Source organism: Callorhinus ursinus, unplaced genomic scaffold (assembly GCF_003265705.2).
Source record: "Callorhinus ursinus isolate GAN/ISIS: 27379988/994484 unplaced genomic scaffold, GSC_fseal_2.0 scaffold89, whole genome shotgun sequence".
NCBI classification, from domain to species: Eukaryota; Metazoa; Chordata; class Mammalia; order Carnivora; family Otariidae; genus Callorhinus; species Callorhinus ursinus.
The window spans coordinates 185,112-207,606 of record NW_027397151.1 but is presented as its reverse complement, the minus strand read 5'-3'; the positions used below and the strand labels follow the sequence as shown (position 1 = coordinate 207,606).

The window sequence follows — 22,495 nt, the reverse complement described above, 5'->3', positions numbered from 1 at the left end:
CTCTGTCCCCCCGCCCTTCCTGGGCCCATCTCAGCAGGAGAGGCTGGGGGTCCTCAGGGGAGGGCCCCGGCTGGTTCTAGGAGGGTCTGTGTGTCAGGCCTTCAGCCCAACGCAGCAGGGGAGGTCAGTCCGGAGCCGGCCCTCCCTGGGCGTGTGGGCGGGGCCTGTCTTTGGGGCTCCCTTGCTGGGCGGTGGCTGGTAAGTGTGGGTCCCTTCCTGCCCACCCCTGTGTGCTATTGTTTCTTCCTTCCTTCACGAGACACATATTTACTGAGCAACTCTTAGGTGTCCTGGGCTAGGGATGTGGCAGAGGGTGGGTGGAAGGCCTTGTTTTCCCGGCTGAGCGGTCCTTGGGAGACAGACACCTCATGGACAGTCCCAGGTGGTTCTGAGTGTCTGTGCACGAGGACCTCCGGTATGGCATTGTACACACATGTGAGCAACTTTGTGTCCCCTGTGACTTGGGTTGCTTGTGGGTAGCAAAGAGAAATGAAATTCTTCATTTGCAGAGGGGTCAGGGTAAGGTCTGGAAGGCCGCAGCCCTGGGGAGTGCCCTAGTGGGGTACAGCCAGGTTTACATAAATCCCCTCCAGGAGAACCCCCACGGTCCTGATGCTACCCTCTGGGGGCAGTTTTCTGAGGGTACCGGATGGTCTGGGGGCCCAGGCAGCTTCTTGGAGGAGGACGTTCCCAAGGTTGGGTAGGGTCCATGAGGGGTCTGGGGTGGGCTGTGAACGTGCTGAGCAAGGTCCCAAGGGTCATGAACTCACGGGGGCCCCCAGACCAGGGACTTTGAAGGTGGAATACTGACTTTGGGGATTGGTGGGTGCTGCCCCAGCTTTAGCCCTGGTGAGGGTGGGAGCCCCCACAGCCCCCACAGATGAGGCCCTCTCTGCCCTACTCTGGCCGCTTCACAGCTGTGGCCAGAATGGACTGCACCTCCCCCAGCGGAGGGCAGCGGACACCTGGCTGGCCAGCTGGTCTGTGGCTCCCTCCTGCCACCTAGAGGCCACTGCTCATCATGGACCACACAGGCCCCGCAGCAGGATCACCCTGTCTGGATCCTGGGCTTCCCATTCATGCTGCATGGGGCCATACCCCTTCCATGCAGGACTGGACCTGCCAGGGTTCAGGGTTCCTGTCACAGGGGAACAGCTGTGGCCTCCAGGTCTCCAGCTCGGAAGTACCCTGCCTCCTCTGCCACCTGCGCCCACCTGTTCCCCATCACCTGCCCTGCCCTGGGCTGGGCTCCTGGGATGGCCTCTGCAGCCCTACAGCCCAGCCCTCTGCTGGGAGCCCCCACCTCCTGGCTGTCATCCTTCAGGGGCCCCAGTGTCTTGGTCTCCATTCATCTGCAACCTCAGTGGGCCTCAGTCAAGATCCACCAAGACATGCCAGGCTCCTTACAAGCTGTCCTGTGGCTTATCGCTGGAGCCTCTGGAGGTGGAGACCATCTAGTTTCTTATGGAGGAGAAAGGGTCCAAGGAAGGCAGGCCAGGATTTCCATTATGGCGGTGTAGAGGAAGGGCCCTAGTTCTCAGCCAACAGCTCCTCCTCTCCTCCGTGTCCTTACCTTGGTGCCACATAATGGGGCAGTGCAGAAAGTAAAGCTCATAGGGTTACAAAGGAAACCAGTTACAGTGAAACACAGTTATCAAAATATTTCCTAAAATATGTGATATAGAAAAACAAAAAAGTGTGATATAGAAACCTAAGCACTTTTTTAAAATAAAGATTTTATTTTTTTTGAGAGAGAGAGAGCACATGCAGGAGGTGGGGAGAGGGAGAAGGAGGCTGAGCAGGGAGCCCGATGTGGGACTTGATCCCAGGACCCCGGGCTCATGACCTGAGCAGAAGGCAGACGCTTCACCGACTGAGTCCCCTGGGCACCCCAGTCTAAGCACTTCTTTCTTGCTGCAGACTCCAGCAGCAGTGAGCGCCCGGAGCATCAGCAGGACAGCCGTGGCGGGAAGTGGCTCTAGTCTGTGCTATGGTCGGTCCTGGCACTGCTGTGAGATGCGGGTCATTGCTTCAAAACCAAGGGAACAACTGTATGCTTCCACCAGAGGGCAACGGGAAGGGCATGAACATTCCTCCCCGCTTGGTTTCTTTTCTGACGGGCTGTGCATCCCTGACCCCCAGCTTGAGACCCGGGGTCCTGTTCTCCCTCCCACCCCACCCAGTGCCCCTCCTCAGCAGCCAGACTTGTCCTGTCTCCCCCATCCCCCAGTCTCTATCCTGTCACTGCCTCTGTCCCTCTCAGCAGCTTGGATAAGATCACAGGGGCTGGGTACAAACTCCAGACCACCATCCACCTCCCAGTCCTGGGACACCGTCTGCACACTTGGGAGCACAGCCCCGAGCTTCCTGAGCCCCTGCCCTCCTCTGGGTGCCCATTGCTCGGTATCCACCCTGGCTGGCCAGGGTTCTGTGCCTCTGTACCCTATGGACTGGGGACAAAGACCTCAAAGCCCACCCATGGAGTATAAGAGGCAAGGGTCTTTTTTTAAAAGATTTTATTTATTTATTTGACAGAGAGAGTGTGCACAAGCAGGGGAGGTTACAGAGGGAGAGGGAGAAGCAGGTTTCCCGCTGAGCAGGGAGCCCGATGCGGGGCTCGATCCCAAGACCCCGGGATCATGACCTGAGCCGAAGGCAGACGCTTCACCGACTGAGCCACCCAGGCGCCCCTAAGAGTCTTCATTCTTAACCAGCTCCCTTAGTTATACTTTAGTCACATCTTTGTGGCTTAAACCATTCAACCAGCCCCACACTGAGAGGCATTCCTTACACTGAGTTCCTTGCACAGATGGTGGGACAGTCCCTCATCAGCAGGTCTTCCCAAGCAGGGTCAAGAGTGAATCCCCACTGGTTTTCCAGGGTGTCTGCCTGCCTGCTCTCCTCCCCAGCACCTGGTGCCCATCTGTCCTGTGGAGAAATCAGATGGAGACTGACCCTGAAGCTGGGCCTTGACAGTGACCTGCCCCAGGGGGCTGTGCTGATGGCCCAGACCCTACCCCAACTGATGCCTTGGCCAAGGTCAGGTGTCTGGCACAAATCTTCACAACCAGGTGATGCTTCTGAGAGGCCTGTCCTGATCTCCTCATTCTTTTTTTTTTTTTTTTAAAGATTTTATTTATTTATTTGATAGAGACACAGCGAGAGAGGGAACACAAGCAGGGGGAGTGGGAGAGGGAGAAGCAGGCTTCCCGCGGAGCAGGGAGCCCGATGCGGGGCTCGATCCCAGGACCCCGGGATCATGACCTGAGCCGAAGGCAGACGCTTCACGACTGAGCCACCCAGGCGCCCCTCTCCTTTCTGATTCTACTCTTAGGGACCCAAAGCTGTTTTGAGTTCTCTTGGACATAGATCTGCCTGCTCCAGAGGGTAGAGGCTGAGGGCTATGCTGCCCTCCCTCCCCTGTGGCCCAGGCTTTGTCAGAAGCCATGGCTCAGCTCAGCCTCCCGGGATGCCCAGTTGTGGTGGCTGGAGGTCTTCAGCACAATGGTGAGTTTGCTTCAGGAAATCCTCGAAGCGGCTTCCCCGTCTGTCTCAGAGGCCTGGCCGGGCGGCCTCCGTGGACAAGTGTCTGTGGGCGACGGGGGTCAGCGTGAATCTCTGGGGTTCCTGCTGGTGCCTGTTGTACAGCAGCCCAGCCAGCTCCTGGTTCTCACCGTCACTGCTTGCCCAGAGCAGGGCTGAAGGCTGTGTCTCCAGCTTCCCAGTGTCCTTGGTGTGGCCAGACCCTCAGAGGCTTACACATGTCCAGACCAGGGGATTCTGGCCATCTAAGGACTTGCTTGGTTGGGATGGGTCAGAGCTATGGCCCCAGCTCAGAGCCGGTCTGGAAGTGAGGTGATGTGTTCACCACCACAGGGCCTCTGTCCTGGAAAACCTTTGCTCCCTCTAAGGAACTCTATGCTTTTTCCTTATGATTACTAAGGAATCTCATAAGTAACCATGTTTTCCTTTTCACTTTGGCTGCTGGGAAGCTCAATCATATCTAATTAATTCCACTGAGAGTCCAAGGCCTGGTCAGCCGGAGTCGTCTGGTCGTCCCATCTGCCACCCGGTCTCACAGTTACTTGGCCTGAATTTCAGTGACTGTGGGGTGGGGCCCACAGCACTACAGACATCAGTTCCCTGGCTTGTACCCTCCCCCAGAATTGTGCCCTGTCCAGCAAACCACCCAGCATCGCATCACTGAGGACGTGGCAGACACCTGGAGGGGATGCTCGCTCTGCCCCTCTGTAGCCCTCTACCGGCCAGGGCCATCCCTCCAACTGAATGCAGTCTGGCCATTCCCAGGGACCTCCGGCAGCAAAGGTGACAACTGAATTGCTCATGCCTGTGCCCTGACCTGTTCTCAGTGCATGAGGTTTATCAACTGACGACACCCCGAAAGGAGCCCTGTGAGGCAGACAATATTAACATCTCCATTTCACAGATGGGGACACCGAGGCACAGAGCCGGGGATTCACAGCCGGCAGCTGACTCCGGAGGCAGGGCCTTGCCCACGCAGCCTCTCCCCGTCCCAGGCATCTTCCGACCCTCGCATCTGGCCACAGCTCCCCTCCCACCTCCGGGCGCCACGCACCAGGGCTCAGAGGCCAGGATTCAGGCCAGAGCGCGCAGGGGGTCCGCGCAGGGGGTCCGCGCAGGCTCGCGGGGTGGGGTCGGGAGTCCTCCCGCGGGTCCGGCTGTCCTGGGACAGCGGAAGGTGGAAGAAGAAGGCTCCAAGCGGGTGGAGACAGGAGACGAACTCGAACGTGCCTCTATGGGTCCTACACAGTCGGACCACCTGGCGCTCCGGGGCGGAGGGTCGGGGAAGGCACAAACCTGGGGTCGCGTCCGGACCGGCACGTACGTTCTGGCCCCGCGCTACCGCAGCGCCCTCCGCCGGCTAACCGGCTCGCGCGGGGGCTTGTGGGACTGCGAGTCTTTCGGCCCAGTCGGCCTCCGGCGACGGCCCGCGTCAGGACTACACTCCCCAGGAAGCCATGCAAATCTGCGTGTCTTCTGGGAGTTGTGGTCCAGGGCGGGGCCAGTGCGCGCGAGGTGGGCGGCCGTGGGAACTGCATGTCCCACGATGCAGCGCGGCGACCGCGGGGGCCGGGGGTTTGAACGGAGGGTCTCCCGCCCGCGGTAGGGCTGCGTCGGCTGTGACGGGTGCGGGCGACGGCGACGACCGGGGCAGGGGTCCAGGCCCGGAGGCTGAGGCTGGCGCGGCGGGCGCTGGGGGCCCTGCCCCCGAGGCGATGATGGGCAAGGAAGAGGAGATTGCGCGGATCGCCCGGAGGCTGGACAAGATGGTGACCAAGAAGAGCGCGGTGAGGGGCGCGGGCCGCCAGGACCCCGGGACCCCCGCCCCGCCGACCCCCGCCGAGCCTGCCGAGCCCCCTTCAGGGTCGGGGAGACCACCCGAAGGGCAGGACGAGACCCCGCCCCAGCAGAGACTCCCGGGACGTGGGGAGACCCCCGTCGGTGGCCGAGACCCCTGCCCTGGGCCAGCCCTGCCCTTCACTCCCGCACCCACGGCAGAGGCCGCGGTCGGGCCTGGACCCGGTCCGGGGAGCCGCCCTCTCTGGACTCAGACCCCCGCTACCAGGCCGAGACCCCGCAGACCTGAGATCCGTCTCCTCCCTCGCCCCCTAACTCCAGACCACCCCCCGCCCCCAACCCGACCGGAGCCCGGCCGGCGGAAGCTTCCCTCGGCCCCGCCCTCCAGGCCTTGCTGGAGCCCCAGCCTGTTCAGACGTTTCGTGCTGGCTGCCCCGCCCCCCGTGTCCTCCTCCTCCTCAGCCTGGGCACCCTCACAGTTCACCCCCACCCCAGGACTCTCCGCAGAGCCCCAACCCCGGCCCGGAGCCCTCTGTCCCACCCTAAGGCTCCCTCACCCTTTCTGAGCCTTCAGGAGTTTGGAGTGTGAGCCTGGACCCCCTTTCCCTCCCGGAGCTACAGCGCTTCCCTTGCCTCTGGTCGGCCTGGGGCTGTGGCCCCCATCAAGCCCCTTCACAAGCAGGCCAGAGGCCTTTCCTGGTTTAGAGGCCCCCTTTTTTCCCCTGTATCTGTCCCTGCCCTACAAGAACCAGGTTTCCCTAATAAATTCTTTCCCTTCCGTAGCCAGCACTCAGCCAGCAGCAACTGGGGAGTGGGTAGATACATAGAGACCCTTGGGATGGAGCCCTGGGGGGTGCGGTGAGCCTGGCCTGGGAGTGCCTTGGTGATAGAGCCCCGGCCCAGCTGTGCTCACGGTGGTGCCCGGCCCGTGCCGTCCTGTGGCCAGTGAGTGTTTGGAGGGGGCTGTGCTGTGGTATCTAAGAGGAACCCGGTAGATGGGGTTCCAGTCTCAGCCCCTTTTCAGCTTTGAGATTCAGACAACCTGCATAGCCTCACATAGAAGCATCCTCGGTGGGTGGTACCTGCCTTTAGGATGTTGGCAGGGGTCCTGGCTGGCTCCCGGAGATGCTCAATAAACACAACCTGCTCTCCCCCACAGACTGTGAGCAACTAGTTAGGGTGGTGGAGGAGGCTCAGTCATGGGCTTGAGATCCCTGGGCAGCCACTCCAGGACTGTCGGCTCTCTCAGGTGCTTTGGGTGGTTTTTTGGGTTAAGCAGGCTTGTCCTGGGTCCCTGTTGACCAGGTTCTGGACAGGGTTCTACGCTGGGGCCTAAAAGGGGGCTGTCTCCCACTCATTCATCCAGCAAGCAGCAGCCCCCTACACACACACACACACACACACACACACACACACACACTGTTCACACACACACACACACACACACTGAGTTCATACCCTCGGGGGACCGTGGGCAGCACAGAGCAAGGGTGTGGGAACAACCTAGAGCTGTTTCCAGAGATGACCAGAGAAAGAAGCTGCTTCCTCTCCTGAAGGAGACAACACCACCCAGGTGGGGTCAGAGATGGGTCCTAGAACCCACGGAGGGCTGGGTGGGGCCAGGTGGAGCTAGGGGAGGGTGTGTCCAGGTGGAAGCACAGCAGAGCATGAGGAGGGGGCATTGACCACCCTCTGGACCAGGAACGTGCCTAGGCGTTTGAGGGTACTGTGGCATGGGCAGTGAGGGCTGGCAGTGGTTCCAGTGCCTGGGAGGCCTCTTTGGGGATTTGGGACCCATGATTGGGAAGTCAGGAATTGGGTTTCTGCCTCTGGTCTGGAGCCACAGAAAACTGATCAGTGAGTGGCACTGTGTCTTTGGCTCTGACAACCATCTTTTTTCCCTGCAGAGGTCATTTCAGGGCTGGACTCTGCCCAGCCTGAGGGGCAGAGCCTGCTGGGGGTGATGTGGAGGGGGCTGCAGAGCATAGATGTCACTCAGATTGGGGGGTGGGGTGGGGGGTGGGGCAGGGCCAGGCCTGGGCTTCAAGACATGAAGGTCTCACAACCTTGAGTGTCTGGGTCAGGTTACTTCTGCCCCCTTCATGTCAAGGGGAAGACCCACATGTTAAAACACCAGTGTGTTAAAAAGGGAAGCATCTGTGGAAGAAAGCAAAGCAGGGGAGGAGGTTGGAGGTGTTGTGTGTTGCATGGGGTGTGGTCACAGTTTTAAGTAGGAGGGGCCTTGCCAAGAAGGTGTCCTTTGAATAAAAGGGTACAAATCTGTAGGTATTTGGGAGGTATTTCTGGCAGTGGGGGCAGCAGGTGCAAAAGTCGTGGGGCAAGCAACTTGGCACACTTGAGGAACCTTAAGCTGAGCCTGGAGTGGAGAGAGCAGCCCATTTGTGAATGGCCTTGGTGTGAGGGAGGGCTTTGAAGAAACAGATGGGGGTGGGAGGGGGCAAGGTGGGGAAGGTGGCTGGCCTGAGGATTAAGGCAAGGCCTAGAGGGATTGATGAAGGGTGGGGCCATGGGACTTGAATCTGGCTGTGGGTATGGGTGTGATGGGAGTAGAGTGTTTGGCCTCTGCAGGGGACACTGATCTTGCTCGGGTTGACCCCTCTCGGCTGGTGGGTGAGCCACTTCAAGGAGAAGCTGCCCAGCCCACCGCAAGGGATATGAGACTGGACAGGGGAGTGAGTACCCCTGGGGCCACACCTTCACCTGGGTGCGGCCCTCCTGCTGGGGAGGGGCTGCGGTCCTTGGAGCTGTTTCCTGCAACCATGGTTTGGTCAGTGACCCAAAACACTGGGGTTGAGTTTGCCAAGCCCGCTTTCCTTCTCATTCTGGCCCTCCCTGGGCATGTGGCCCCAGGTGGATCTCCGAATTGTTATTCCTTGTGCCCCCCTCTTGCATTGTCCACCAAGACCTCGAAGTCATTTATGAAGGTCCCCCTTCTCCTTCCAGGAGGGAGCCATGGACCTGCTGCGGGAGCTGAAGGCCATGCCTGTCACGCTGCACCTGCTGCAGGTAGGGCCCTGTGTGCCTCCTGCCTGGGACAGCTCCTGGGCACCTGGCAGGGCTTCCTGGCCCCTTCCCCGGGGCCTTGGTTAGCACAAATGTCTGTCCCAGAGGAGACCGTCCCTGCTTCTGTCTGTTGCTCAGGAAGACAAAGGGGCATCTACGGAAAACCCACCCTGTTTCTCGCTGAGGATCCTGGGTTCCACATGGGACAGTAGCCCTCGGAAAGGGTATCCACCTCACAAGCTGGTCCCCAGCCCCTGCCCTGTGGGAGCCTCGGAGGGCCTGTGAGGAGGGTCTGATTGCCGTCCCCCCAGCCCAGGCTGCTTGCCTTACAGTCTACACGGGTCGGCATGTCTGTCAACGCCCTGCGGAAGCAGAGCTCGGATGAGGAGGTCATCGCGCTGGCCAAGTCTCTCATCAAGTCCTGGAAGAAGCTCCTGGGTGCGGGTCAGGTGGCGCGGGCTGGGAACTGGGGCCCCTCGCTGGTCAGCACTGTGTAGGGTGCTGGCAGTGCTGTCCCTGAGCCCGGGCCAGCTGGGAGTGGGGTTGTTCCAGAACTGGTCCAGGAAGGCTTGGGGCTGGGACGACAGGGGATCCATCGAGAGTAAGGAGAAAAGACCGCTGAAGGTAGCAGCAGGACTGCACTGAGGGTGGCCGGGGACCTGGAGGGACCTGGCACAGGTGGGGAGATCATACAGAGAGAGGGGTCAGCGCAGCTAGAGGGCAGGGAGCCGGAGGAGATGCTGGGAGGCCAGGGAGCGAAGAGGAGAAGGAGGCACAGGCACTCAGACGGGACGGGGGCAGCTGGGATCGCAGGGATGCCCACCTTGGGACCCTGAGGCCCCCCTCCCTTCCCAGCCTTTCCTGGGCTCTGTCCAAACCTTGCAAAATAGAGCTTTTGTCCTGGGTCTCTCTAGTCCCGCGTGGCCGTCAGCCTACGCGTTGGACAAGTGTGTTTATTCTGGTGTGTGGGGGATGCTTCTCATCCTGTGGGATGGTCCCCAGCACAGGCTCGGGTTTCAGGAGCCTTGTGGGGGATGTGCTCAGTGGTCGGTGGTTTGCTGTGACCCCCAAGGCCCAGCTGGGGAATGACCACACCTGGTCTTCGTCCAAGTTCAAACACTTCATCTGGGGGGGCTGTCACTCAGGGGGCTCCGTACTGAAGGGTCACTTTGGGCAGATGGCTGTCCTTTCTGCCAGGATGACGGACCCCAGAGAGGCCTCACAGGTGGCCTGTTTGAGGGGGTAGGAAAGGAGTGTGGGGGCTGTCTTAGGACCTTCTGAGGAGGGAGGATAGAGGGCCCCAGGTATGGAAGGCTCAGCAGCTAGGGTCCTGGCTGGGGTTAGGGTGGGCGGGTTAGGGCTGGTGGCTTGACTAAGGCTGTGCCTTGGTGGTGATCTGCTCCCCTCCCTGGCCTGGCCCTGCCCTCTGGTTCTGCTTCCCCCTGGCCAACCTCTGCCTTTCATGGTACCTGCAGATGCTTCAGATGCCAAAGCCAGGGAGCAAAGGAGGGGCGGGCCTCTGCCCACGTCGTCCTCGAAGGAGGCCCCCGAGGCCAAGGATCCCAGGTGGTGCATCTGGAATACTGGTGCTTGTGCCACCCCCCCCCCCCCAGTCCGTCCCTCCTGCTCAGCAGATGAAAGTGCAGGTTTCCCTGTGCCCTGGGGCTGCTGAACACATCAGCCCTTCCAGTTCCTTGGAAGGGACTTTCCCCGGGGAGCCCTGCCTGGCCTGGTAGGCCTCTTGCTGCTCGCTTCTCTTCCAGAGCTCCTCTGGACCCTGTGTTTTTCCAGCCCCAACCATATGCAGGGTGGGGCTGTGTCCACCCTGCTGCACAGAGAGCCATGTGGGAGCCCTCTGCTGCCGTCCCCCAGCTCCACATCCGTGTCCTGGGGTCTGGTTCGCACTGGCTGGCTCTGGTTGAGCAGACCCCTTATCCCAGGGTCCCACTGCTGCTGAACCCTTTTCCTCTTGGGTGCCCCAGGCTGCGGCATGACGTGAGTTCTGGGGCTGCTGAGGCCTCACTGCTGCGGCCCCAGGGAGGGCAGTCTTGGAGACTGGGGGTCCTCATGGGGACAGGCTGTGGCCCATAGGCTGCTTTGCCTTTGACCCCACTGGGCAGAGGTGGTGGGAGGCCAGCAAAGGCTGATCTCTCAATTCAGTGTGGTTGTGCAGGGCTATGGGTTCATCTACCCGTCGGCACCTGTTGCTCCCTCCAGGAAGCCCCTGCTCCCCCTAACTTATGTGGGGGTCACGAGATGCAGGGGTGTGAGGGGAGGGCTGGGTAGATGCAGCTTTGTCGTCAGGCAGCTTGTGGGGAGTGCCCAGTCTTTAAAGGGGCATCTGTGCTGGATGGGGCGACCCCCAACACTATCTGCCTCTCCCTGAAATGGCAGCTGGTATTGAGCCGTGTGGCCTGGTGTTCTGGCCTCCCGGAGGGCAGGGACCCTTACAGGAGATGCTGCCCCCATAGTGCCCTCCTCTGGGCAGAACGCCCCACCCGGTGGGCTTTACTGCCTCTGGCCAACTGGGCAGACCCCGAGGACATGCTGGGCTGGACTGCGGGGGCAGGCCCATGGGCTGCTGTGAAGGTAGAAGAGACAGGATTTGGGGCATTGTGGTTGTACCGTTGGCTTTTCTGGGGACCCGTGTGTCTTTCTCCAGCCGCAAGAGGCCAGAGCTGCCCAGGATGCCATCGGCCCCAAGGATCACCACGTTTCCCCCGGTGCCGGTCACCTGCGATGCTGTGCGTAGCAAGTGCCGCGAGATGCTGACCGCCGCCCTGCAGACAGACCGTGAGTGCCCCAGTGTGCACCCTGAGTCCTGGGGTGGCCTGAGTTCAGAGGGTCCTCAGGGACAGCCTTCTCCCCTAGCCCGTTGCAGCGGACCCCGGGTGGGGGGCAGGGGGCCTTGGGGTCACCAGAGCACCTGGGTCCTGGGCTTCGGAGCTGGGCAGGCTGGAAGTGGGGGGCAGCTAGTGGGGTGGCTAGCCAGGGCTGCCTCTTGCAGATGATCACATGGCCGTCGGTGCGGACTGCGAGGGCCTGTCAGCCCAGATTGAGGAATATATCCTTTATGTGGGGCTTTGGGATCTGGGGTTTCTGGTGGAGTCATGAGGACAGCCAGGCCTGGCTTCCCCTGGTGGCCACGGCCTCAGCGCCCTCGCCAGGCGGTTGGTTGGTGGACCAGGAGGGCCCTCCCTGGACCTGCTGAGGGACTGATTCTGCCCGCTGGTGGGGCCTGGGTCACCGGGGCTTTGAACCTGCAGCTGGGCCTCAGCCACGGGTGGGTCCGGTGGGGGCCCCCGGCAGCTGCCCCTCCACTTGCTGCAGGCGTGGGTGGGCAGACAGAGTTGCTGGGCTCCCCTTCCCCCCATGTGGCCCTCGCTGGCCTCCCTCGGCTGGCCCCATGGGGTGGGTGGAAGGCAGCAGCACTGGCCTCTGGATAGGTCCTTAAACACTTGCACGCATCTTCCGGGACGTGGGGAACACGGACATGAAGTACAAAAACCGTGTGAGGAGCCGCATCTCCAACCTCAAGGACGCTAAGAACCCCGACCTGCGACGGAACGTACTGTGTGGCGCCATAACACCCCAGCAGATCGCTGTGATGACATCGGAGGTGAGTCCTGCTGGAGGGGCGTGGGGACCGCCCCTGTGCACAGTGGTAAGTACATGGCTCCTTGCCCAGGAGATGGCCAGTGATGAGCTGAAGGAGATCCGGAAGGCAATGACCAAGGAGGCCATCCGAGAGCACCAGATGGCCCGCACGGGGGGCACACAGACGGACCTGTTCACCTGCGGGAAATGCAGGAGGAAGAACTGCACCTACACGCAGGTGCGCCCCGGCCACCTGACCTAACGCTCCCCGGAGCCCGTGCCTGCCCCCAGGGCTCCTTGGACGCACACACTGTGGAGGGCACCTTTGGAGCCTCCTCCGTTGCCCAGCACCCGTGGGCCCCAGTGAGCAGCATCTCAGGGGGTGGTTTGCTCTGGGCACTAAAATGGGGGGCCTGGCCTCCCCCAGCATGGAGGGGCCCCAGGAATGTTGCTACTGGCTGGTGGGTGGGTGTGCTGCGCAGCCTGGCAGTGGCCACAGGACGACGCTCAGACCCATGGAGGTGGGCGCTGATGTGGACCTCAAGATATGCCAGGGGTCCCTGGTAAGGTCCCTGGTAAGGGGACAAGGGTTGGAGTCACTGGGCAGCCTCAGTGGGGTCCCCCAGAGGGGCCGAGGGGCTGCAATGCCAGCGCTACCCAAAGGGATGGGTAGCCTCCCCTCGCTGTGACTCCAGGGAAGACCTGCATCTCGGGGCCTCCTGCTCCAGGTGACTGAGTCCTGGGGCTGGGGCAGCCCCTCTCACCACAGCCCTCCCCGCAGGTGCAGACCCGCAGCTCTGATGAGCCCATGACCACCTTTGTTGTCTGCAATGAGTGTGGAAATCGCTGGAAGGTAGGTGGGCAGGCCTTCTCGGGAGGTGGGTGTGTCCAGCCTGTGTGGGACCCGTGTTACATGAAATGGGGGACAGACATGCCCGGCTGGCCTCCTGGGGCTTCAGAGCAGGGGGGTGGAGACCCCAGCCCTGCCTCTCGCCCTGCGGGGGTCCTGGGATCCATGTGGCTGATGCCTCTCATCCGTCTGCTGCAGTTCTGCTGAGCCCTCCTTGAGACGCGTGTGAAGCCTTGGGCTGCAGCCAGCACATTGCCACAGCCTTCCCTGCGTCCTGTCGACAGACAGACACTGCTTCTTGAGACCTACCCTGTGCCCCCCTGAACTCCCCAGGGGGCTGTGCATCCTGCTCCCCCATCATGCCTGCAGTACACCTTTCTTCCTTTCTCCCCAAATTATTAAATGTTTCTTTTTGCCATTGTGCAGTTTCTGGCCCTTGGTTCTGGCGGACCATGCACAGTCTTGGGCTGTGAGCTGGGTCTCCTGCCCACCCCCCTCCCCCACGGGGGATGACGACCCTCCTCCTTGGGATCAGGTGATACTTAGGTTTGGCCCTGATGGAACAGAGATGGAGGGAAGAGCCCGTGGGCCCTCAGAACACTGGGGGCAGACTCTGCCTGTGTGTGCCCATGGAGGAGGGGCAGGTCCTGGGGGTGCACGGCGTGGGCGTGGGCATGCACAGACATGGGATCAGGTGGGAGGGGGCCTTAGGCACACAGAGGACCCAGGGTCTCCCGAACCTCCCCAGGCACTGTAGCTCAGGGCCCAGGGCTTATGGGCAGGAGGCTACCTCTGGGTCCCCTAGCCATTCATGACGACTTGTCCTCACCCTGACCCTCTGCTCCTGACGACGGAGTGAATGGGGTGGGCCCTGGACCCACTACAGCTTTGAATCGCTTCGCCTCCTAGAGATTCAGGTAATGGGGTGGCAAGCGTGTGCCTTGTGGAGGCCACCCCCATCAGCGTCCCGCCCTGGCCTTGGCACCCTCACTGGGGCAGTGTTGAGCACCGCTGCCCACTGGGGCCAGGTCTCCTCTGCTCCCTGCACTAGGTCTGGGACAATTCTTCGTTCCTGAATCTCCCCCCAGATGTGGAAAGAAAGGAGAGACGTTTGCATTAAAAATATCTTCAATAATAAGATCCTATTTTGGATGAAAAAGGAATGGAGATAAATATGAAAACATTTTCTTTTTTTGATAAAATACAGTAAGGACATGTTTCCAGGTTTAAAATTAATGAAAATATAAAAAAGAAACTGGCTCCTGTTGCCTCAAGCCTAGTTCTGAGGTTCTGGTTCCGATCTGGGTGCAGACAGCTTGAATCGGAGAGTTTCCTCACGTCCCAACTAGACAATACAGAGGCCCTGCTTCCCATCAGAGGCATTTCTCAAGGTCCCCGGCTGCCTGGGGAGGAGGCCCAAGTGAAGCTGCTGGGTCCATGAGAACTCCTGGGAGGGTCCCTCTCCCCAAGCAGGAGCCCCAGCAGAAGCACTTGGCCAGCCAGCGGGGAGCTGGTTGGGGAGGGGCCGCCTGGTCCCAGAGGCCCTCACACCTGCCTCTTAGCGGGACCTCAGGGTACTAGGTCCCTTGGGTAGAGAGGGGGCTCCAGTCTGGGACTGCCCTCGGGTGCTGGGCCCCTGCGGTGTGCCGGACACCTGCTCACACACGCTTGTGCAGGCAACCCAGTCTTTTGCCCACTGGAGGGGTCCCGTGTCTGTGCCGCTGTGATGGGCAGCCTAGGCCTCACTGGAGGACTGGGAGCTCCCCCGGAGCAGCAGGGCACGGTAGGTGGGGGAGCTGAGGAAGCGGGGGTAGGAGTCCCGGTGCATGAGTGTGTAGATCTGCAGCTGTGCATCGTCAAATGTGTGTGCGGACGGCTCCTGCATCTTCTTGTTGATGCCTTCTCGCACTCGGGAGTCCAGGCTCACCTGTGGGACAGGGCGCCAGGGTCAGGGGCCCAGGAGGTGTCCCCACCTGCCCCCCACCAAACCCTTGCCCTGGGTCCCCATGGCGGTGCACCTCCTTGGGGGACAGGATGGACACGTAGTCCTCATAGATGAGCCTGGCCTTCTCGTCCACCACGTGCTGGTTGGCCTCAGCCTTGAGCTCCTCACAGGCCAGCCAGAAGAGCATGTTCTCCTCGCTGTACTCCGTGCGCAGGAACTCCCGGAACACGCTTCGTCCCGCTGGGCTGTGCATCAGCTTGTCGAAGGACTGCGCCCAGCTCCGCACCTCCTCAGGGCTCGGCGTGGCGCTGTGGGCATTCCCCGCCAGGCCAGGTCAGGCCTGCACCCCCACCACCCAGACACACGCACACACACGGCTGGCCACACCTACCATGCCTCACAACTGGGGAGAGGCTGCAGCTTGTTCTCCCGGGAGACCCGCCATGCTCGCCGCCGCTCTTCATTCCTACCCGCAGAGAGAAAGGTGGCACTGGCCTCCCCAGTACCTCTGGCCTTGGCATGTGTGCGTGTGCGTGCACACACACACACACACACACACACACACACACGGGGCACGGGGACTCTCAGCTTCTGTGTGAACCCACTGCAGGTGGGCAGCTCTGGAGTCTGCTCCATTCACACCTTCCAGGGAAGGAGGGTCTGCACCTGCTGCAGCCCACCACCCCTCCTGTCTCTCCCCTGGGACCGAGGCTGTCTCAGTGGTGTTCGGGATACCGCTCCTGTCTCCTAGCCTCCAGGACTTCACCGATTCCTTGTGCACCTCCCTGACCTGACCTCAGCCCCCACCCCTTTCTCCCAGAGGTCCCAGCTGATGCAGTAAGAAAGCCCCAGCCTATGTGTGTCTGATTCTCCCCAAGGGACCGTTTTCCCTCCCTTGGCTCCTCACCCGGTGTCAGGGCTGGCTTCCACATCCATGCCTCCAGCCAGATCTCCCTCTAGGGCCACTGGAATGTCTAACAGACATTTCGAAACCCAAACAGACAGAGAACTCTGTTCCTCTCCTACCCTATCTGCTAGACCCCAAACTCCCCCTCGGCCCCCACAGCCAAAGTCTTAGTGCGTTCTAATTCTTCATGGCTCCCCTCTCCTGTCTCAGGCTTGAACCGCTCACCAGTCAGCAGATCCCCCTTTGATTCCCCACAGCGCTGTCCACTCAACAGCCATGGGTTGGAAGCCTGAATAGGGCCAGGCCTCTGTCAGACATGAAAACTCCCAACAGCTTCTCCACAGGCTTACAGAACCTTGTTACCACCTGGAGGCCCCACACCCGCCCTCTGGCAGGCTGCTCTGGAAGCTCATCCCCATTGTCCCCAGGCCAGGTCCCTGCTCAGTGTCCTTCCACCGAACAGTGTGTAGGATGTACTTCTGTTTCTCCCTCTGTAGGACCCCAGGGCCAGCTCAGGCTGGGTCATGGCGGCATCAGCACGTGCTGAGTAAGTGGACAGAGGAGTGCACATATGGTGGACACGGACACATGGACATACCCTCAGGCACACCAGACATGAAAGCCACACATACAGAGGAGTCTGGGCATTGGCCACTGGTCAGCAGGGCCCAGCAACCCCTGGATGAGAGCTGTGGGAGGCAGGGCCTCGTAAGCCATCTGAGGGTCTGGGGGCAGGATCTGGGGCCCCATGTCTACACAGCCCCCCCACCGCCCCTGCCCCCCACCCCAGTCCCCACATACCAGGAACAGCCGCAACAGCAACACCAGCACAAGCAGCAGGGGTTGCGGCTGGGGGCAGCCGGAGGGGCCGCGTCATGACTGGACATCGAGGGGGGCTGGTCTGCCTCCTCTGGCCCTACGTGCTGGTGATATGGGGGCCTCCTCAGCTCCAGGCCAGAACCTGGGGCCCCCACACCTCTTCCCTGACTCCCCTTGGTGGTCACCCCCCTGGCCTCCCGGGCGGTCAAGGGTCTCCCAACTCTTTGCCCCCCCCCGCCCCCGTTCCCACAATGGGGGCAGAGGCAGGGTGGAGGTGGTGCACCTGCTTCTCAGTCTCATGCGGGGTGGGCATGGGTGGGTGGAGGAGGTCGCCCGGGCTCCGTGGTGCTGGCTCCGGGACCCTCACCACAGCCTGGGAGTCTGAGAAGAGAGGTGGAGGTTCTCACTGAGAACCTGGGACTATAGTCTCTACTCGTCCCCTGGAAGGGGTCCTTCCAAGAGCCCTGGGGGGCCTGCTCCCCTGCCCCCCACCTTCAGGCCACTCTGTTCAGGCTCCTGCCTCTGCCCCAGCCTATGAGCAGGGACAGGGACAGTGAGAAGGGGGCCCCAGACAAGATCTCCACAGGAGGTTCCGGGACACCCTCATTTGCTCCGTCCCTGGGAAGCCGGAAGTCTGGGTTCCTCTTTCTTGGTTTCCGGCTCCTGGCCCCTCCCAAGAGGACGGGGGGCCCCAAGAGTCTGGGGCTACAGGTTAATGCATAAGGGTGGTAGTAAGACATTCAGACCCCCTCCCCAGCTCCCTCCATTCTGGGTTTTCTGCAGGGGGTGAGGGAGGTGGGGAGGGTTGCTCTCCACCAGGAGCCCAGATCTGTGCGGGCCCCAGAGGATTCCAGCCTGTTTGCAGCTGACGAGGTCTGCAGCATGGAGATGAGTGGGGCAGGACGTTCTGAGGGTGTGGGAAGTGCAGCAGGGCACAGGGGAGGAGGGCCATGAGCCTCCTGGGGACCGATGGCTCCTAGGTCCTAGATGCTGCCCCTAGCACCCCAACCCCCAGCTGGTACCTTACCTCACCCAGGGTCTCCCAGCCTCCCTTCCTCCCACCCCCACCAGGCTGTGGAAACCAGTACAGCCTGGGGTGCCAGAGGGGGAGAGGAGCGGGGGGTAGCAATGGGTCGGGGTGCCCTGCTCCCTGGGTCAGGGATGCGGGATCCCTGGAGGGGGTGAGAGCCAGCATTCTCTTCAATGTCTGTACCCATGTTTCATGGTGGAGGCACCCAGGGGGCACGGGCCCTGGAGCCCCAAGCCAGGGCGAGGAGCCCGATCCTCCCCACCCCCACCCCCGCGAGGCCACCCGCCGATCCCACCAGGGTGGGCAATCAGTGCTCTGGGGGCAGTTTTGAATGCTTTCCCACCACGGCCCCTGCCTGTGCCCACTTTGGCCTAGGTGAGGACCCACAGGGCCTGGGGTGCTCCCCTGCATGGCTGAGCCGTCCAGTCCTGTACCCAACCCCCATCTTGGCGGCCTGGAGGCTCATGACTTGCTTTCACTTTATCTTCTCATGTAATTATCATCCTCCCTGCTGCCCCCATCCCTCAGCTTGTGGACTTTCAATCCCCCTTTGGTCCATGTTGGCCTCTTGGGATCTCCCAGGGTAGGAGGGAAGGGTGGGTGCTCTAGGGCAGGCACCACAGCAGAACCGGGCTAGGCAGCTCCTGGAGCAGGGTTGCCAGGACCGCGTGTGAGTTATGCACTTAGAGCACCCTTGCCTCCAGGACCTGGGCATGCAGAGGCCCTGCCCTGACCCGAATCTACGGGGCAAAGTATAGGGTCCTCTGGGGCTGAGGCCCCTTACCAGCTACCTGGCTTCCCCTGAGACCATGGGGGAGGGGACCCTCCAACTGGGTCCCACAGGCTCCGGGCAAGCAGATGGGGAAGCAGCAGCCCCACAGCTTGCCTTTCCCTCAGGGGTCAAGCTTCTAGGGAAAGGAAGGGGTGTGGCAACCTCTGAGGTCTGGTAGCCAGGCAGAAAACTGCTCTTCCTCCTCGGCACCCCCACCCACTGTGAGTGGGGGCAGGGCCCTGTCCCCTCTCCCCTCCCTAGCATCCAAAGACTCAGCTCTGAATTAGAGGAGGGGCCCTGTCTGGGGGTGTAGATCCAGGGGGCCTCTGGGGCTGGAGGCTGTGTTTGGGGTCAGTGTCTTCTGTCCCAGCTGCAGGCCTGGACCTGGCTCCCTGCACCCTCCTCAGGCTGACTGGGGTCACCTGTTCACTCACTGTCTGCTGAGGTGATACAGGGTCTGAACTGGGGTTCCTGCCCCTCATCCTGGCATTAGGGAGGGAACTTGTTCCCCTTTCCCAGCTCCTTAGGCTCTGGCCCCCAAGTCTGGGGTGGGAGAGGCTGGACAGGCAGAAAGCCTGGCCTCTGGGGACAGAGGTTCCCTTGGGAGCGGCTGCTACTCTGCTCCACAGAAGGAAAAAGAACGTCCCTGAGCCCGCCCAGTCCAAAAAAAGAATAAGAAAATGTGACAATCCCAGAAAAAAATGCCCTAACCTTTGGGCAGAGGGCTGACAGAGGGGCTCCTTTCCCTGCTTCTGATGGCACTCAGTACGTTTCCTGTCGCTGCCCCCCATCTGATAGGTGGAGGCGCCCGAGCCTGACTCCTCCAAGGCAGGCCCGGTCTTTCTAACCCTGGTGACCCTTGCCCCCACCCCACCTCTGCAGTGGTGGGGGCAACCTGTTTCTCTCTTCCTCTCTCTGCGGGCAAGACCTGGCCTGGTAGAGCTTGTCTCCTTCTTTAGGGAGGGGTCCCTTCCCCCAGCCTCTGACTGACGCCCCCACCCCTATCTGAAGGAACTCGCCATGGCGCCCCACTCACCATCGACCCAAAGGCGAGGTGGGGGCGGGAGGGGCCAGGTTCCCTCTGGGCCCCACCCTGGCTGCCGAAGGGGCGTGCACTGCAGCAGCAGGGACTCGAGTCAGACGGCAGGAGGTACTCCTGCGGCGTTCTGGAGGGAGGCCGGCGCCGGGAGCCCCGGATCAGCTGGGGCCGGGGGCGCAGCGCCTCCCCTGCGCCCTGCAGGGTGAGTGGCTGCCAGATCCAAGGGGGTGGGGGCGGGGGCGGACAGGGTGTCCCGCCTCGGCCCCTCCCCACCAGGCTGGGGGGGGCGGGAGACGCGGAAACCTGGGTTCTTCCGGCCCCCCCCTTTGAGCAATCACTTCCCCAGGCTTTGAGCGGCAGAAAAAGGGGAACCGGTTGCAGCGCCCCCTCCCCCACGCGCGGGGGAATGGCTCCAGTCCCGCCGCGGCCCAGGGTCCACGTGGACCCCGCGGCTGGAGTCCTTGGGGTGCGGATCCGGGCGCCAGCTCCCGAGGCTCCCGCCCCGTACGGCCTCCGGGCCCCGGGCCGGGAGGGGCAGAGCCGCCGTCCTCGGCGCCGCGCGCGCGCGCACTCACCGGCCGCGCTCCCGAGCCGTTCGCGCCGCCGCTGCTGGCCCGCGCGCCCCGAGGTCCGGCCGGATCGTCGGGGAGGGGGCGCAGGGTGCAGTGCGCAGGCGCCTTGGCTGCACTTCCCCAAAGCGCGGGGACGGGACTTCCTCGCGCGGGGAGGTGCCCGGCCCGCCCTGCCAGGCGCGCCCCGCCCCGCGCTCGGCTGGCCTCGTGCCCCACCCGCCCCCTCCCCACTACCCGGCATATCCGGCGGGGCGCCCAAGTCCCCACTGTCGCCTAGGGGTAGGTAGCCTGTGGAGATGAGGTGCTAATAATGGGGCCTCTGGACCCAGGGCGGCCTGAGCCGGTACTGGAATAGATGGGGGCGTGGCTGTGTCCCCCACTCTGTTCAAGGAGGCCAGTCCAGCTTTGCCATTCTTGTGGGCGTTCATGAGACTCTGGTGCAGTGTCTGGCCACAAGTGCCCTCAAGACCCGGGGTCCTAGACGCTCCTTGCCGTCCAGGCCTTGCCCTAGCTTCTCTGGACTGTGGGCTCTCCCCTGTAAAGCAGGGTTAAGAGTGAGCTGGCACCGCGCTCTAGGGGGCTTCCCAAGGAAAGGGGGTCCGATGCCGCGGTGCTGGTGGGCGCTGGGGGTATGGGTTCTTGCATCAGGAATCACCAAATGTTCCTGTCTGTGGGGACTGGGTGAGTCTTTTCCAACTCCTCCAGTTGCCCCAAGATATCCTAAGGTTTAAAGCCACACCCTCCCTTTTGCCACGGATGCCCTGTCCCTTCTCTTTGGCGGGCTCCCGTGATATTGTATGATCCGTTACAGCTGTCAGTTAGATTTCTTATCCCAGCATGCTTTGGGCCAGTGTCAGTGTGGCCCCGACCCTGCTCTGGAAATGGTCTGCAGTGTCTGTGCCCCCATCTCCTGTCCCCCGTGCAGGCACTCAGCCCGCTCGGTTCCTGATGCCCGAGGCTGGCACACAAAATGCACAAGTCAATATGCACACGTTTCTCAGAACTCTTCAAGACGGAAAGGAAAGTGGTGATTTTACATGTGCCTCTCATTCATTCAGTGATGATCTGAGTGCACCCTGTGTGCCAGACACTGGTGGGCCCCAGCAGCAAGCGAGACAGGCGGACCAGCCCTGGGGCAGACAAGAAACAGACTGGCAGACTGGGTTAGAGGTCAGGAGGGCTAAGGAGGACCACGGAGCCGAGGAGGGAGGTGTCACTCAGTAAAGGGCAGGGTTGGCAGAACGGCAGGACAGGGGCCTGGGGAGAGTGGAGGCCAAGCTTGGGGGAGAGTGTGAGACGAGGTCAGAGAGGTGAGAGGGGCCGTGCAGGCTGGGGTGCCTCCTGGGGTGTGTGCCCAGGGGCCTTGGCTGGTATGACCACACAGCTATCTGGCTGCCAAGTTGACGGGCTGGCCAGGCCAGGGCAGAGGCCAGAAGCCTGTCCAGACAGGAGGTGGCTGCTGCTTATTTAGCCTAGGTCACCGTCCTGAGAGGTAGGTCCTACAGAGTCAGGCCAGGCCCCACCCCCTTGCACCTGGCAACATCGCACAGCCAGGCTGATCCCACAGTGTTTGGTGCGGTGTCTCTACCCCTTCCTGAGACATGTGTGGCACAGCTGGCCATGGGTGGAGGTCAGCACACTTCTCTCCGTACTCATGCCACTCCCTACTCCCTCCGCTCCGCCAGCCCTCCATACACTGTGCCTTCTGTGGCCACTTGGGCCTGTACTCTGTTCCCCTTGCCCCAGCCGTTCTGGGTGTCCTGCACCTTCTCTGGTGAGTCTGTCTCTACACAGAGCACACCCGTATTCCATGGGAGGAATCCAGATGGGCTGGGCAGTAACTTTGCAGCAGGTAATGGTGGATATGGGATTTAAACCCAGGACCCTCTGTCCAGAGCATGAGCATGATTGCAGCCACAGGAATCCACCCGACCCTGCACAGTCTCCAGTACACTGGGGCCTGGCCTGCATGCTTCACTGTCCCATAGCAGAAGCCTCCTCTGGGCCCCACAGAAATGTCCTCAGCCACTTTCCCTGGCCTCCTCTGCAGACCTCGGGCCCCCCTCCCTGGTATGGGGATCAAAGGGCCCACCGTGTTCTAGCTCAGTGTCTGGTGCAGAGCTGCCTGTGAGGCCACTCTGTTGCTAGTCTTCTCCGCAGGGCTTTGTGTGGTCCCCCATTGCAGAGTAATCCACACCCTTATGGAGCCCTCACTGTGTGCTCACTCACAGCTCAGGTGAGACCCTCAAGATCTCTATTTTAAAGATCAAGAAATGGAGACTCAGAGAAGTGATGGAATGAGATATGCATTTACCAAACAGATGGAATGGTTCTAGGTGGTCAGTACATCCCCGAGAGACAGAGTGCTGGGGTCCTGGGGAGTCAGGGCTGGCTGTCATCCTGTTCATGATACACGTGGACAGAGAGAACATCCTGTTCAGGGCGTACGTGGACAGAGAGAAAGCCTCGCTTTCCCTGGCGATTTGTCCTCAGCCCAAGCCACCTTCTCTCCCTTTGTTCCTCCTTCCCCAGCTCTACTCAAACACCGCGCCCCCCTTTTCTTCCCTCCTAGTCCCTAAGCAGCTACAGAGGTGGGGGTC

The 22,495-nt window shown here is 61.6% G+C and overlaps 3 protein-coding genes across 8 annotated transcripts in view; 1 reads left to right on the top strand and 2 right to left on the bottom strand.

Annotated features, from left to right (window-relative positions):
* Positions 1 to 4,985: 4,985 nt before the first annotated feature.
* Positions 4,986 to 13,229, top strand: TCEA2 (transcription elongation factor A2). 3 transcript variants are annotated; one of them, XM_073888275.1, is made up of 10 exons: positions 4,986 to 5,330; positions 8,305 to 8,367; positions 8,697 to 8,802; positions 9,840 to 9,930; positions 11,027 to 11,157; positions 11,372 to 11,428; positions 11,829 to 11,983; positions 12,056 to 12,199; positions 12,743 to 12,814; positions 13,010 to 13,229. In XM_073888275.1, the coding sequence occupies exons 1-10, from the start codon at positions 5,001 to 5,003 to the stop codon at positions 13,016 to 13,018; spliced, it is 1,158 nt and encodes a 385-aa protein (XP_073744376.1). In that variant the 5' UTR covers positions 4,986 to 5,000; the 3' UTR covers positions 13,019 to 13,229. The 3 variants fall into 3 exon arrangements, with proteins under 3 accessions (XP_073744376.1, XP_025720736.2, XP_025720737.2); XM_025864951.2 differs by having other exon boundaries at positions 5,117 to 5,330; positions 12,053 to 12,199; XM_025864952.2 differs by lacking the exon at positions 12,056 to 12,199 and having other exon boundaries at positions 5,117 to 5,330.
* A 751-nt stretch (positions 13,230 to 13,980) lies between these two features.
* Positions 13,981 to 19,993, bottom strand: RGS19 (regulator of G protein signaling 19). Of its 2 annotated transcripts, none has more exons than XM_025864956.2 (6): positions 19,899 to 19,993; positions 16,766 to 16,863; positions 16,465 to 16,586; positions 15,148 to 15,222; positions 14,830 to 15,064; positions 13,981 to 14,738 (listed from the first exon to the last, which is right to left on the bottom strand). In XM_025864956.2, the coding sequence occupies exons 2-6, from the start codon at positions 16,793 to 16,795 to the stop codon at positions 14,547 to 14,549; spliced, it is 654 nt and encodes a 217-aa protein (XP_025720741.1). In that variant the 5' UTR covers positions 16,796 to 16,863; positions 19,899 to 19,993; the 3' UTR covers positions 13,981 to 14,546. The 2 variants fall into 2 exon arrangements, with proteins under 2 accessions (XP_025720741.1, XP_025720739.1); XM_025864954.2 differs by lacking the exon at positions 19,899 to 19,993 and adding an exon at positions 19,321 to 19,564.
* A 2,188-nt stretch (positions 19,994 to 22,181) lies between these two features.
* The window catches only part of LKAAEAR1 (LKAAEAR motif containing 1), a 3,558-nt gene continuing 3,244 nt past the window's right edge, over positions 22,182 to 22,495 (bottom strand). For all 3 annotated transcript variants that reach the window (XM_073888326.1, XM_073888327.1, XM_073888328.1), the window contains one exon: positions 22,182 to 22,295. Coding sequence is in view for 1 of the 3 variants with exons in the window: in XM_073888328.1 (XP_073744429.1) it covers positions 22,278 to 22,295 (18 nt within the window). In the remaining 2 variants the exon portion in view is untranslated. The remainder of the gene's footprint in view (positions 22,296 to 22,495) is intronic.

Bases quoted from the DNA above. Each gene is read 5' to 3' on its own strand.
- TCEA2 (XM_073888275.1), top strand. From the start codon at position 5,001: ATGCAAATCTGCGTGTCTTCTGGGAGTTGTGGTCCAGGGCGGGGCCAG. The intron at 8,803-9,839 runs GTGCGGGTCAGG...TGGTACCTGCAG, and splicing joins GTCCTGGAAGAAGCTCCTGG to ATGCTTCAGATGCCAAAGCC. The intron at 11,984-12,055 runs GTGAGTCCTGCT...CTTGCCCAGGAG, and splicing joins TCGCTGTGATGACATCGGAG to ATGGCCAGTGATGAGCTGAA.
- RGS19 (XM_025864956.2), bottom strand. From the start codon at position 16,795: ATGCCCACCCCGCATGAGACTGAGAAGCAG. The intron at 16,587-16,765 runs GTGCACCACCTC...CCATATCACCAG, and splicing joins CGCATGAGACTGAGAAGCAG to CACGTAGGGCCAGAGGAGGC. The intron at 15,065-15,147 runs GTAGGTGTGGCC...GAATGCCCACAG, and splicing joins CTCCCCAGTTGTGAGGCATG to CGCCACGCCGAGCCCTGAGG.